Raw genomic sequence first — 15,068 nt, forward strand, 5'->3', positions numbered from 1 at the left:
TTGTGTATTGGCATCTGTGGTATAAAGTTCATTTCAATCATACGTTTCCTTCTTGGTGTTGCAATTTTCACAAACAGCAGTGTATATAGGATGAAGTAACTGCTTGAGAAACTTACCGTTACTTTTTGATGTAAGACTAACTGTAACCATAGGCATGCGAACACCTTCTGGTTGGGGCGGGGGGGGGGGGGGAGGATTAATGAAAGTTCAGCCGAGGAAAGAAAAACTACATTCACGTCTCTCATTTTCACGTCCACCTCACTGATTTACAAATGTGTATTGATGCAAAGCAAGGGCCCGGATACCTCGAAAATCCCATTCCTGTGTACATTTCGCTTATTTAACGTCGCTTTTATACTTTTTTGGGTTATCCTAGATGATAAGGTTGAATAATGATTATACCATTCATGCCCTGGTTAGGATTCGAACCGAGAACTTTAGATGCTGCGAATAATCTGCAATCGATTCGGTTACTCAGACTTTCAAAACTTTACCTCACATTGCTTCCATTGTTAACCCGTAAAACAATCACGCTACAATGCACATATTCTTATTCCCTAGAAATGATTGATTCGTGAACTTCGCCGTTTTAGCGATGTAAATCTACCGTCCCGTTTGCTTTCCGGCAAAAATGAATTAACTAAATTCACAGTTCAGATGATGAAGAAACCATTTTCATCTTGGTATGTATTAGAATTGAGTACTCTTTTCTCTCGTGAAAAGAGAGTTACGAAAATTGGGGGTAAATATTTGTGTGTGCTGATCAATCCTTTCCCTATAACCAGTTACGTCGGAACTATAGGGTGTGCACTAGCCCGCTGTGAAATAGCCCACCTTTCTGCCTAGTCAAATAGCCTACAATAGTCACTTTCAGAATCATTTATTGTGAAGCAAGATACGAGTATTATATACACTGATAAGGGGGAGAGAGAGGAGGCGGGAAGTCGTTTTCTTGCCGAAGTTTGTAATAAATTTACTTTATCCTCACGTCAGCTAAACGGTACTGGACCTAACACTGTGCAATGTGCTTACGGAGAGAGAGAAGAAGGAGAGGGGGAAGAGAAGGAAATAGAGAGCTAGAGGCGAGGGAGAGAAGAAGAAGAGAAATAAATAGAGCGCTAGAGGCGAGGAAGAGAAAGACTGAGAAAGAGAAAAATAGAGAGAACCTTCACCGGAATCGAACCCGAGACCCCATAATTACAAGCCGATGATAACTTTACCACTACACCATCGTAGGGAGATCTAGAGAGAGGGGGAAGAAAAAAGTTACGAGAGTGACAGAAACACCACACATAAACACAGCAAATGAATGTAAGTCATTTGTGGAATAGAAACAATCTCGACTATCTTCCCCATTGACTCTATGCTGTAAGTTCTATATTTATACCCATCTTCCTTTATACCCACTTCCGTCTTGCATCTCTCATTCCTTCAACTCGTCCGACATGTTTTCGTCACGGACGTCTGATAAGGGAAGCACCCCCCCTGGAAAATGATAGAAACTTCAAAGTCAAGGAGTGTTTCTTTAGGGGGACGACATTATGATGGTAGAATATTGCTTAATTTGTGCCCCATGGAAAAATTACTCTGCTTGCCCTTCCCTAGAAAAAATCCTGCGGACGTCCATGCTCCTCGTCACATGTTTTTCATGTTCCTTCTTCATCTTTCCTCATTCTTGTTTCCTATAATTTCCTATTTCTCCTGTCCTCCTCTACATTCCCCTACTCTGCTGTTTTTTTCTCCATCTGCTTTCACCTGGTTTGCGTCTATCCTTAAGCCATTATCAAATTTCATAGCTATCAGAAGGTCTATAAGAAATATTTTCCTAGCAAATGTGCTTACGGAGTTAGATTGGTGTCTTATCCATTGCAGGCGCAAAATCTTCCAGTAAAATCTTAACAGGAAGAGATTTGAAAGAATGGCCGAAGAAGCATCCGACCAGGCTTTCATGGAGAGCTGGATGTCCAGCGAGGCTGCAATGGAACAGGCAGAGCAGGGGTTGCTGAACTTGGAGGACAGAGGATCGGAAGATGACGAAGAGGTCTTTGAACTCGACGAGGCCCTCAAGAGGACAGGAGCGAGTGTCGACGTCATCGAGAGGATACGGAGATACTTCGAGTACAGAATCCCTGCGGACGAGAGCGACATGGAGGACATCCTCCGATCGGGCTCCGACAAAGGCGCTTCCAGTGCTCTGATCAGGTACATGTCGCGAGCCTTGAGATCGATAATCAACAGAGGCACCACGGGCATACCGAGTCAACCGCAAGGCGACGTGAGCCGACGCCAAATGACTGGCTTGAGACTTCCAGTTCAGAGACCCCCTGAGGAGCAGGGGACTCCTCGCCGTTTACCCAAGAGGGTTGGTCACACCGACAAGCCGATCACACATCGTTCCTTCACAGAACCAAGATCTTCAAGGCCTCACACTGTAGCAGCTCTTAGGAAGAAACCCATGCCTTCTAGGAGAGAGAGACAGCAAACTCCGCGCCCAGAACCTCTTCCGGACGAAGGCACGGAAATCATCACATGGCCACGTGCAGGAATCGTACCTCAGAACATCGACGTCAACTTTCCACTGTACGATACGTTCGGTCAGAACTTCATGACGCCAAGGATTGCACAGTACTTGAGCAGACGAGGTATGTTTCCTCAGCTCGAAACCCAAGATTTCGTGGACGATATGATCGCTCGAGGATTATCAGACGCCGATATCCTCAGTGTTCTCTATGACGATGGCAGCTGGGTAGAACTGGAAGCGGACGGGAGCTTCACGGAGAAAACCACGACCTACAGACAATTTATGAGTATAGTAATACAGGAGCTATTTGCCAGAAGAGCCCGACATGCCATGACGTTTCCACAAGAGAAGAGAATAACGCCATACAACGCCGATCTTATAGATTACTGGATCCTTGTCGGAAAAACTGACGACGATATAGTCACTGAATTGGCGAAAAGATCAGACTTCACCATGGATGAAATGTTGAAGATAATTGAGATCGTTGATGTGAAGCGCAAAATACACATGGAAGAGGAATACAATATTCACAGAAGAAACGTTTACCTATTCATGAACTTCCTTGAAGGATACATAAAAGACAACTACAGCGATAAACAGATCAGGACAATTTTGCTGAACAGCAAGATGCCAGAATCGTCGGTCAATGTGCTAATGAAGCTCGTGCAGAAGTATAGAGAGAGCGGGGTCGTCGGCCTAGGAACGCCCCGCATGCACATTGGTCTCCCTCCCTGGACGAAACACGCCGTGAATCAACTGATGGAGACCGGGCTCACGAACATGGAAATTATGAAGCGCCTGTACGAGCTGACCTTTTCCCGCTTTCAGTTCATGGAACTGACCAAGTTGATTATATCCTTAAGGAGGGAGTTAGAAGGACTACCTGAAGAACAGATAGAAGAAGCGATTGGTCAGCAGGAACAAGCTCGCCGTGGCATAGCCACACGAGGCAGAAGACCCGCGGGCAGAACTGACCCCAGAGTAGGGAGAGGAGAGCCGAGATCAAGAACCAGGCGGACTTCTCCACCAGAACCTGAATGGAAACAACTCTGGAAGGACTTTGTCGTCTTTTTCAGGTCTCAGGGCAGTCTCAAAGAAGGCGATCTTCCACCAGGACCCAATTCAGAATTGGAAGAAGACAGGCAGCCACTGATTACAACCGAGGAAGAAGGTCCTGCACCAGAACTTGATGAGGCTGCTGAGGAAGGAGAACCAGATATTTTAACAGAAGAGGAAGCGGTACACGAACCACAGCCTGGGCCACATACAAGGTATACAGAAGAAACTCCAAGATTTACCAAACCATGCTATTGCGATCCCCGTAAGTGGAGACGCTCGCCAATGCAGGAAAGAAAATCGTATAAAGGTGTACACTACATGTACAAAGTGTAGGAATCATTCTGTGTAGATAATTCATCTTTAGAATAAATCATTGAAATTAAGTTAGCCGCATTAATAGTTCCTTTCATATAATTAAAGGATTAGCCATCTTTCTTTAGTTTATATGATTCACAAATTGATCAGAGAAAGTGGAGTGTCGTCTCCTCATATGTTAATTGCATTAATCTCAGTTAGTATTAAGCTATAATTTACGAGTGTGCAGACATGCAGTTGAATACATTCGTTTGTAAGGTGTTGTCGGAGAACACAGTGGGCATGTTCATACCACTCGACTTGTTACACTTCATGAGATATTTCTAAGCTCGTCACTATGATACTGACTCGAACAGACACGCAGGCAAGGCCAAAAGAAAGTGGGAAGTAGGGTGGTGTAGTCATATTATGGACAGAATATCTTTCTGTACTTAATTTTCTTGAAGTAGATGCGACAATATAATGCACTCCAATTTCCTGTTCATAATATTCCAAATATTTTTGTCCAACATTCTGGATGAATGTATGCACGAAGTCTTACAAGCCTATCAGTTTCCTTAAGTTTAGAGAGAGCACTTCCAATATCGCCTTCAGGTGATTTTTTTTTCGATGGTGGTGTGACCTGTAACATGCTCTCTACCTCGATATCCACAAATGATCTTAAAATATATTTGACCTCAAATTGAAATGATGCAGTCATGAAACGGGGAGGACAGGCAATGGAAAATGACAAATTTCCACCAGATGCTAGTTAAAATTTATGTTGCAACACGATAACACTCAAGAGATCCTTAGTGGACACAGGTGACAGCACATTTGTGCTCTGGAACTGACTACATTGTATAAATTAAACAATGGATATAACAGAAAATTTGTTTTCAACATTACAACACTGTATTACAACACACAATACTCAGAGAGCTCGCATGGATGAAAATAATTCTTCACCTATTTTTCATACAGAAACTATAAAATAAATAACGAAATGTTGATCTACTTCACAGATGCCACATCCACCCAGACTCTACAAGAATTCTCAAGCAGTCTTAGGGTCCTGTAATACTGAGGCACAACGAGTTGCCTTGAACAGACTTCTTGGCTTCCCGTGCTTAAATTCTTGCATCAATCGTATTCTTTCTTCCAACACAATGGAACTCTCTGCGTACGTATCAGGTACGATTGCGTTCTTTTCTTGGCTTGTCACGATCCTTCCATTAACCAACGACGGCGCTTGCGAGGACACAGCTGTAGAAGACGAGTCATAAGCGTTCATTATCTGAGTCTTGTTCGGGAAGAGCAAATCCTCGTCTTCCAGAGGGATGAACTGACATGCTCCATGGGAGTCGCGAACGCGAGGATCAGGTTCCCTATTTCTTTCCGGATAGAGGTAATCGAATATAACCTTTGGTGAATTTAGTAGGCTTACTCCTTGCTCTTCGGCTTCCAGTATTGCAAGTGCCGTTTCAGGGTTGAGTACTCGTTTGATTTTCCTGCTCCCGTCAAGCTCATAACTACAGACGGTCTTTGAATTGTCCTTCTTAGCCTTGAATCGGCGTTGTAGAATCACTTCGTCAAGCTCATAGCTGTAGCTGTCAGATTCTTTAGCTATTGTGCTTCCTCCTGCTGTCTCCACTGCAACGTCGTTTACGGCCTGGTTACTTCTGATAGGTCCTCTTCTTTTGATGTCCCTACACATACCTAATTGTTGACTATGAAGAGTAGCTACAGTCGTCGCTGGATTCTCACCACACCCTTTCAATTCCTCTGCAGCCAAACTCTTCATAGAAATCTCTTCTGGATTCCACTTTATCGACATTCTTCTCACTTGTCTCTTCTCATCTCTTTTCTCTAATGTGTGAAACACCTGCTCCTCTGTTTCCCCATATTTCATTCGCAAAACAGCAACGAACTTGAACATGTCCTGCAGAACATCCTTCTCAACATCTTGGTCAACCAGTTCTCTTATTATCTCACTATCTGAAAACCCCATTGCGACATATTCCTTCAGAATATCAAACATTTCCTTAGCGTTATCGTCAAGGTCGTTGTAATTAAAGGAGGCAATCTCTTGAGCTAGTGTTCCAGGACCTCGCAAGATGAAATTTACTTCCTCGTTTTCTGGCTTGACGGGCTCTGGGGCTTTTAAGATTTCTACCTTATTTGTCTTCTTCCTGTTGACAGATTTTAATGCTAAAGCCATGGTCTGTAAATCAGAGGAAGGGTTCGCATAATGAGAAACTGAGCTTAATTCTGAAACGAATTTCTCAGATTTTTCAGAATTTTCCGTTTCGGTATTTGAACGTACGACTTGGTTCACTTTCTGTGACGAACTCTTGTCATTCAAGCCATCGGATTGGGAGCTCGAATTGAGGACTGTTGAAGACTTATAGAGAGCGGAATGTGGGTGCTCCTGATCGTCTTCGCCATCACGACTAGTAGATATGGTCGTACCTGCTCGTTGGCAGTTCGGTGAGGAATTCATTTTACGCAAACTTCGAGAAGAGATGCCTTTCTTCACCGCTCTATCTTCAGAGGAATTACTGTCTGAAACGAAGCCGAAAGTGTTGCCTAATCCATGATAAGCGTTCTGTACTCTCTTGCTGGAAGAGCCAGTGAATTCGCTGTCAGACTCGAGCACTTTAGAAGATTGTTCCAGAGTCTTCAAAGGCTCTTGAGTAGAATCAGACTCCGAAGTGTTGAGAGATTCGGTTTCTTTTAATTTAGACGTGAATGTTTCTCCGAGTAAATCCAAAGAGAATTCGCGAGAACTATTTGTTTGCTTGGATTCTCCGTTTAAAGCAGTAGTTGAAATACATTCTTGAGGGTTCAGCTTTTTTACTCTCTCTTTTTGGATGCTAAGTTTACTTGAAGGCTGCGCAGACTCTGATACTTTGCACTCTAGGGAAGGAAGGGAGCTAGACTGCTGTGAAGTGCAAGGGGTTGTGTCCACTGACGAGGTCTCTTTCTCTTTGTTGACACACTGCTCTGTAATGTTATCCACTTGCGCATCCCTGCCTGAGAAGACAGATTGCTTCGAAACATCCTTACCTAGGCAGACGAACTTATCCGATCCATTAACCGACGCATCCAACTCTGGCGACGGATCAGAGTTTTCACTTTTGCACAACCCTAAATGCTTCAGGATTCGGTAATGCTCATTGGCTAGCTGCTTGTGCACTCTCGACAACGACAGTGATACAGACGCTCCCAGGTCTGGTGATATTACTTCTTTGGTGGCACTTTCATCACATCCAGAGCGGAGGCAGAATTTGGAGCTGTTCCTCGTGTACACGAAGCTAACAGGACCTTTGAAAAGGTTCACCGACTCAGCTTCTTGAGGTTTTAGATCTTCGCTTGAACCATCCGAAGTGGATGTCATGGTGCCTGGTCTTACGTGCTGATCTTACCAAGAGTTTGGATCTAACACCTTGACAAATAAAATATGAACATTTAATTGAATGTATTTTTCCAGCAAATGATAGCTGCGTTTTATTCTAAAAATGCAGTTGTATAGCGTTTTCTACAATCGTTTAAAATACAACGCTAATCTGAACAGCTTGACAAGGTCCTTTTCATGTGCAGTAGTCAAATCGAGTCTCAGCCCAAAGATTTATCCAGTATTTTCAATGTAAATTTACCACAATATTATGGGATGTCATGTAGAATTTGGGTAATATATGACTGTTCCATCGTCTCTGCTATCGGACATTTTAGACCGGATTCCATTACATATTCTTATCAAATTGATCCCCAAGAGTCCTCATGATTCTGTGCTAACATTGAAAGTTTGAGATTTCCACCGGGATCCCATCTGGGACTTGTCGCGACAAAGAGAGCCCTTGGTATTCAGCTATGTGGGAGCACTTATTTAACAAGACCTCAAATTTAAATTAAAAAGAGAGGTACAATTTAGATGAATTATATTAAATTGGATTATAATTAGAAATAAAACAATTTAAAGCTTTGTTTCGTATTTACGGCAAGGTATAGCAATAAACTTCACCGAAAGTGTTTCAAGTGAGCAGAAAAGCACATCAAGATATTCTACGCGTCCCAACAGTGCAGCCACAAATGTGCTGTGAATACAATGTAGATTCGTCAATAAAGATAACTGTGCTTCAGTAGTTAAATTGTAACTCTGGTTTGTATTAACTCCATTTTATGCTCAGATAGGATACTCAAGACTGGACGTACAATTTAAAGTGGATTAAATTGATTCATTAATTTGTTTTATTTTACTTCTTTTTTCTGCCACTTTTAGCTAATTGAGAATGTGAGGATGAAAGGTGATAGGTCAATTACAAACATATGTGGACATGACACAATGCGAGTACCACAAGATATTACACTGGCTGAGAGTCCAGACGTCAGAGCTTCCAATCTCCAAAATGCAGTCCAGGGTGTACTACGTCAAAGATAGGTTGACATATCTGCATATTCAGAAAGGTTTATCCCTTAAAATATAAGCAAGCCATTGTGTACCGTCTTCACCGGTGATCGAACCCACAGAAAAAGTTAGCCACTACGCTATCGAGAAGGCTTTCTTATTAATCTATCTACTTTGTCTACCGATTGCCTAGTTGTAGTGCACTGTCATACCAGATGTCTTGTTGGCCCAGAGATATAAGTATGGCAAGACAATGAATGTGGACCTCATATGACTGAATATTGATGCATTGAGTGTCGTTTGATGCAGATTTTGAATCAATAAAAAGCATTTTCAGAAATCACTAGAGACCACATATTAGTTGATGGAAGTGCTAGCGGCCATGTTCGAGTCATCCTGCCACAAAAAATTGCCTTGAAGGTGGCCAACGATGAAAGGATTGAAGTTTCCGGTCCGGAACTAGACGTATGTGGGTTTCAAGTTCTGGTGCAATAGATACAGAACCATTAAAGACAAATGCTTACGTGGAAGTCTTCCTCAACTGGAAGACGGTGTAAAATCCATTGAAGCAGTCAGTCCCTAAAACAAGCTTTATAGTATAGGATCAAAAAAATTTAAAATAGTTGTCGAATTATGAGGGATCCCTTCACTGAATATTTGTTCAATTTCCATAAAGAATGAAGTAAGGTTGCTAAGTATTGGTAGCAGCTGATTTTAATTGATCGATTGTTGAGATCAGAAACGTTGAGAATGTTGGTTTGACATAAAAGAGCAGCTTACAGCAAATCATTAGAGTAACAGCACCCAAGGAATGTAATGCATTGCCAAGCTCGCTACCTACTAACAACTCACATTGACAGTTCGAAATAAAACCCAAGGAATATATATGTATTTGGAGAGAAATGGGGTTGTGTGTGACTCAGTTGTTAGCATATGCAGATGATGTAAACTTATTAGGGGATGATATAAATACAATTAAGAATAATGCTAAAATATTTTTCAAAGCAGCTAAAGAGATAAGTTTGGAAGTTAGCAAAGAGAAAACTAAATATATGCTTACAGGCCGAAACCAAGTGTTAGGTAATAATCAAAATCTAATTATTGTTAACAACTCGTTTGAACCAGTTTCCAAATTCAAGTACTTAGGAAAATACTAAGAAATGAAAATGATATTAAAGAGGAAATAAAAAGCAGGCTTAATTCAGGAAATGCATGTTACTTTTCTATTCATAAACGTTTGTCTTTTCGTTTAATATCTAAGAAACTAAAAGTTAAAATATACAAAACAGTAATTTTGCCTGTATTATTATATGGATGCGAAACTTCGTCCCTTACATTAAAAGAGGAACATAAGTTGAGAGTATTTGAAAATAAGATCCTTAGGAAAATATTTGGACCTAAAAGGAATGAGGAGACAGGTGAGTGGAGAAGGTTACATAATTTAGAACTACATAATTTGTATTTATGTCCAGATATTATTAGAATGATTAAATCAAGAAGACTTAGGTAGGCAGGCCATGTGGCACGAATGGGAGAGGAAAGAGGAGTTTACAGGATTGTTGTTGGGAAACCTGATGGTAAGAGACCTGTAGGAAGGCCAAGACGAAGATGGAGGGATAACGTTGAGATGGACCTAAAGGAAATCGGTAGGGATGGAAAAGAGTATACAGTATAGATCTTGCTCAGGATAGGGACAGATGGAAGGCCTGTGTTGGTGCAGCCATGAACCTTCGGGTTTAAGAAGGCTAGAGAGTTAGTTAGTTACTTAGAGAATTGGGGTGAAAACAGCACATTGAGCAGCCGCTAAATGGAAAATTCTGAATAAATATCTTCTGCACATAAGTTTATATGTTATTGTTATTAGATTCATGATGCGCTGTCGGATTAAAAGTTTCTGGTGCAATGCAAGTAAGTAAAATTCTAAAACTACAGCATAAAGAGAAATATATTAATATTCTTACTGTAAACTTCGACTGTTGTCTTTCCAATGTTACACACTCCACCCAAATCGAAATTTTCCGACACTTTACTTTCATTATTGTTACTGGCCACTATCAACAGCAATAAAACCACTCATTAAAAATGTTAATCACTTTCTTTGCACATGCATTAACAACGTGATTTGTTTAGAATATTGTTTTGTTGTCTAACCTAAGTAAAATTAAGGGTTTCGCCACTTTTTGTATTGTTTGAAACAGTTGTACTCAATTCATTACATGTAGAAACACGAGTACTTTACAGACATATAAAAACAAACAATATTTTGTCCTAAAATAGAAGCCTACAAACCAAAAGTACTTGAAAATTACGTTGATTGTTTTACATATTGTTGCCTAGAAATGGCTTTCTCACCCTGGATGGTAGGGTTTATTAGGTCAAAACTTAAATAAACCATGTAATTAAATAAAAATCCCGGAGCAATACAGGTAACATGCATCATACAACTTGATATATTATATTAATAATCCCAGTGTTTTGTACTTGCGTTTGTATTGGGTCATATAAAATGCTCACAGGGAAAAAAATCCGATCGTGCCTTGTTGAATTGCTCCTAGAAGAAAGTATGAGAAAGTAAATATTAACTAGACAGAGCGGCGAGAGGGTGAAACTGACCGTCTTTTGTTCAGGCAAATTGAACGGAGCGGTGTCTCCGTCCAATGAGTAAGGCAACTTCCACATTGCAGCTAGGTAAACAGATCACGTGTTTCTCTTCCCACCAATAGCAGCCTTCACAGCTGATAGTGGCAACTTCGCATGCAACTTACTTTAGCTGGGAAGCTGATTAAGCCACTCTAGGGAATTCTGTGCTACCTATTATTATTATTAAGCCCGCTTTATGCTAAGATAGGCTAATCTGGATTAGACCTACAGCTATGATTGGAATCCGAACCACTGTGAAATGTGTCTCCGCGGGAATCGAACCTGGAAGCCATTGATTACAAGGCGACAGCGATGCTACTGCATAGGAAGGTCCCTTTATGATCGGTAAACGCACTCAATGTGCGCAATGGGCGTCGCCAGGAATTTTTGTAGAAGAGGTCAGAACGTAAAGGGAGCAGCAGATAGAACAATAGCATTAAAGTAATAAATTATAACTAATAAAAATATTTTCTGTTTCCAATTTATATTATTATCATATCCTTGGGCAGACTTATATTCGATGCCCTAGCACAAATATTTTTATTAGTTTTTTTTTTTTTTTACTTTTCATACATTTTACAGAAATTCATTGTTATTAACTATAACACACCTCGTTAAAGAAAAATCTTTGAAAGTTAGGGGGACACTTTGGTCATAAAGTTTTACGTGACCTCACATAAAATTTTGTTTTTGAGGTTTCATTTGTTAACTTGTTAATCCATTTATTTTTTGGATTGTGTGGTAGAATATTTTTTCTAATCTTGCACACTTTTGTTCTACTGTTCTGCTGTAATTAAATGAGCTTTGTTTCTGTTATTGTCTATAGCAATTAATTTTTCTTTCTATGTAATTTGGAATGAGCAAAGTCACTATCCAGGGGAGGGGGTCGACTGACCGGTTTACTCCTCCCGCTTTCGCGACGCTCATGGGTAGTGAGTGCGCTGGTCACATAGCGCATCCATAACAAGATGGATTGTACTGCATCTTCAGTGCATATTTCTAAAGATAAGCTTCTCTCAATATGCATCATTTTTCTGGGTAACCACGACACTGAGGATGCACGATGATTAGCGGAAATTGATGAAGTGACATTTACAAGAGAACATCCACGATCACTAAATGTACTCGGCCATCGAGGTGGCAAGGGCGACAGAACATTGAACCGTGCATAATAGTAATTTCAATTTCAACCATTTCAGACTTACAATCAAGATACCCTTGCGTAATATTTCAAGAGCAAGGAACTTTTTTTTTTTCGGTTTGTGTTAAAAATTTAAATATTCCTTTACAACGACGGATTTGCAAGTAAGAACACCCTCAAAGTTTCTTATTTATATTCCTTCTTATCCTCCTCCGATTTGTAATTATATGATGTAAATATTATTCATTTAAGTTCAAAAATAATTTGAGGTTGCTCAACTTTCCCACTTAAATAGCAGCCACCACTGCTAAATGCACTTGAAAGGACAATATTATTGCGGTTGGTGCTGGGAGTAACTGTTTTTTTGGGGGAAAAAATCCAACGGTTAAATTTGTTGCAAAAACGTTGTCATAAGTGTATTGTTTTGCGATTTGAGGACCTTGCATACACTTGCAAATACCAAGAACATTCATATGTAAAGCTGTCAAAAAACAATAATAATGATGACCTACTTGTCTCTTTCTAGGTTGCTAAATTATTTTTGGTAGTCATAGTACACAGTACCACGAAATTTTACTCAATGCATCAGATGGAAGTGTTGGCGTCGTAGGACGAGACGCACAAAGAAGGACAAGTGCTCTTTAGTTGCGCTAATATGAGCTGGATATCCTCAGCAAGACCTTCTCGCGATCGTCACCCTGGTCCCCAAATGGCGCTCAGCACAGAAGAAGGCATAGACGAGTTGCTGGATTCAATCCTCGACGAATCTACGGTTGCCAAATCCACAAGAGAAGAATTCAGCCTCTCCGACATCAAGAATTTCAACTACCACAGCTTGAGCGAGGAACGACAGCGAGAGTACGACGCGGTCGAGGAGTACGTGAACCAGGGATATGAAGACGACCAAGTGTTGCAGTTTGCAAACACGAAATACCCCGAGGACGCACGACTGTACCTGGCGGTGGTGAGGCACAGGCTGCGACAAGGTAAAAGGCCACGGACCAGGACGGAATACTCGCTGAAAGATTTCAATCCACATGTTCTCAAAGGACGATCCAGGGACGTGTACAGGGCCGTGGAAGAATACGTCCTCCTGGGATACTCCGATGCCAGCATACTGGATGTTTTGCAGGACGAGGATCGAAAAGATGTCCAGTTCTTCATCGCCGCGGCCAGAGTTCGTAGCAGAAAGGAAGCAGCTGAAGGAGAGGTTGATGAAAGCAAGGCGAGGCACATAGTGCAACAGGCTTTGGAGAAAAAATTGCCAATTGCCGATCTGAACCAGTGGCTTCGGAGTAGATTCAGCGACTCGCAGCGGATGAACATACTGAGGCTGTATCGGCAGCGGAAGTGCCAGTGCAGACGGAAGCGTGAGGCTGTGAACGAAGCGAGGAGGCAACCGTGGCATAAAGTATGGGAAGAGACAACCCGAGAGTACCCGATCCAGCCAGGATACGTCACCGTCAAAGGGAGAAAGGGCAGGAGGAACGTCTTCTCGTTGAACGCCAGAAAGGCAAAGTACGGAGGTATCCAGGAACAGCTGGAAGAGTGGAGGAAGGAGCCGATGCACAGTCCGATCAAGGAAGTTAGAGAAGACGCAGAAGAACAGGAAGAGCTACCGCGTCGAAAACCACAGTCGCCGATAGATATTGTAGAAAGGGTCTTTGCAGAGGGTTCGCCGAGAAACATTCCGTCGGAAGACAAGGAACTCTTCAGCAGACTAGAACAATGCGTGGCAGAGGGACACGACAACGGAGAGATAGTCGAGAAGGTGTTCTTGGAAGGCTGGATCGAGAAAGGGAGAGAAGCTATTGCGAAACTCAAGTACTATATCACCCTAATAAGGAGCCAGCAAATAACGCAAGAGGAAGAAGGGAGCGTCGCCAGCCAGATAGGAAGTATGGTCAGCTACCTTCAGCAGGGACTGACAATAGAGCAAATCGCAAGAATAATGAGGACGCAGCGGTACAAGTTCAACGACGAGCAGTGGAGCGAAATTATGAGGTCAATGAAAAAGATCGCAAAGCCACGGACCAAGGTACTGAAGAGAAGGTCCGTACCATAAAACTCGTTAGTAAAGAGGACTCTGATAACGCCAACAGCCATTAGCAAGATCGTGTTGCAGAGGACTTGTAATGAAGGCGCTACATGCCACAGAGTGTCCACTAAATAATAATAAAAAACTTACTTTGTTTTGAGTGTGTATAAATTGAAGCATGTGAACTTCCTATTTTTTGGTTTAGAAATAGTATGTTCATACAAAAATAGCAACAGTTTGCACTACTAACTTCTACTTCAAACAAATTTTGAAAGAGGAAAAATTTACATAAATGATATTACAGTGGACTCTCTTTAATTCGAACTCCAAGGGGATACGAAAAATGTTATCCAAAATTCGAACTAACAAAAACTTCACATCATTAAAGATAATTTCAAGGGGGAATAAACTTCTGTTCAAATTACCGAATAATTCGAATTATCCAGGTTCGAATTAAAGAAGTCCACTGTATAAATTACACTGTGCGACAATGAAAATTGCCGCAGAACAAAAACATGTGATCCCTATGGAGTTCAGTACCCTGATGACGATAGTGAAAACAGTTTTCCGCTATCACCTAAACTTTTCTCTGGAAACGCAATTTTATCAGCGCATGACTGCATGTTATTGTTGTCACGGCGCTTATCAGCACAGCCTGTTACTAGGGCTCGACAGTGCATAGGGGAGGAGGTGGAGAGAGAAGGGATAGATAGCCACTTGGTTGAGGTATAGTAAGGTATAATGGAGTTGCAGTTATTTGCATCAGTCAGTTGCTAGTGGGATCACGCAGTGTCTGTTCCTGCAGTGTGTGTCATGCAAAACCCCTAACGTGAAGAATACTGTTTGTGCGTGTCCGCGTGTTTCTTGTGTTCCCCGATGGCTAGGAAGTGTGTAAATTTACCAAACCTTTTCTGTTATGTGTGTGGTGAGTTTACGCCGAAGTCCCAAAGACATCCCATTTCCCCGC

At 41.6% G+C, this 15,068-nt stretch overlaps 3 protein-coding genes across 3 annotated transcripts; 2 read left to right on the forward strand and 1 right to left on the reverse strand.

The window, feature by feature from the left end:
- The first annotated feature begins 559 nt into the window (after positions 1–559).
- Positions 560–3,945, forward strand: LOC145991532 (uncharacterized). The gene is made up of 2 exons (XM_083127555.1): positions 560–683; positions 1,873–3,945. The coding sequence occupies exon 2, from the start codon at positions 1,919–1,921 to the stop codon at positions 3,911–3,913; it is 1,995 nt and encodes a 664-aa protein (XP_082983681.1). The 5' UTR covers positions 560–683; positions 1,873–1,918; the 3' UTR covers positions 3,914–3,945.
- An 841-nt stretch (positions 3,946–4,786) lies between these two features.
- On the reverse strand, positions 4,787–8,946 carry LOC145991533 (uncharacterized). Its single transcript, XM_083127556.1, has 2 exons — positions 8,807–8,946; positions 4,787–7,322 (listed from the first exon to the last, which is right to left on the reverse strand). Exon 2 carries the CDS (start codon positions 7,272–7,274, stop codon positions 4,932–4,934), a length of 2,343 nt encoding a protein of 780 aa, XP_082983682.1. The 5' UTR covers positions 7,275–7,322; positions 8,807–8,946; the 3' UTR covers positions 4,787–4,931.
- A 1,668-nt stretch (positions 8,947–10,614) lies between these two features.
- Positions 10,615–14,221, forward strand: LOC145991534 (uncharacterized). The gene is made up of 2 exons (XM_083127557.1): positions 10,615–10,708; positions 12,590–14,221. Exon 2 carries the CDS (start codon positions 12,719–12,721, stop codon positions 14,126–14,128), a length of 1,410 nt encoding a protein of 469 aa, XP_082983683.1. The 5' UTR covers positions 10,615–10,708; positions 12,590–12,718; the 3' UTR covers positions 14,129–14,221.
- The last annotated feature ends 847 nt before the right edge of the window (positions 14,222–15,068 follow it).

The sequence above is a fragment of the Lepisma saccharinum genome, chromosome 8 (genome assembly GCF_977018435.1).
Source record: "Lepisma saccharinum chromosome 8, izLepSacc3.1, whole genome shotgun sequence".
In the NCBI taxonomy this organism is placed as follows: domain Eukaryota; kingdom Metazoa; phylum Arthropoda; class Insecta; order Zygentoma; family Lepismatidae; genus Lepisma; species Lepisma saccharinum.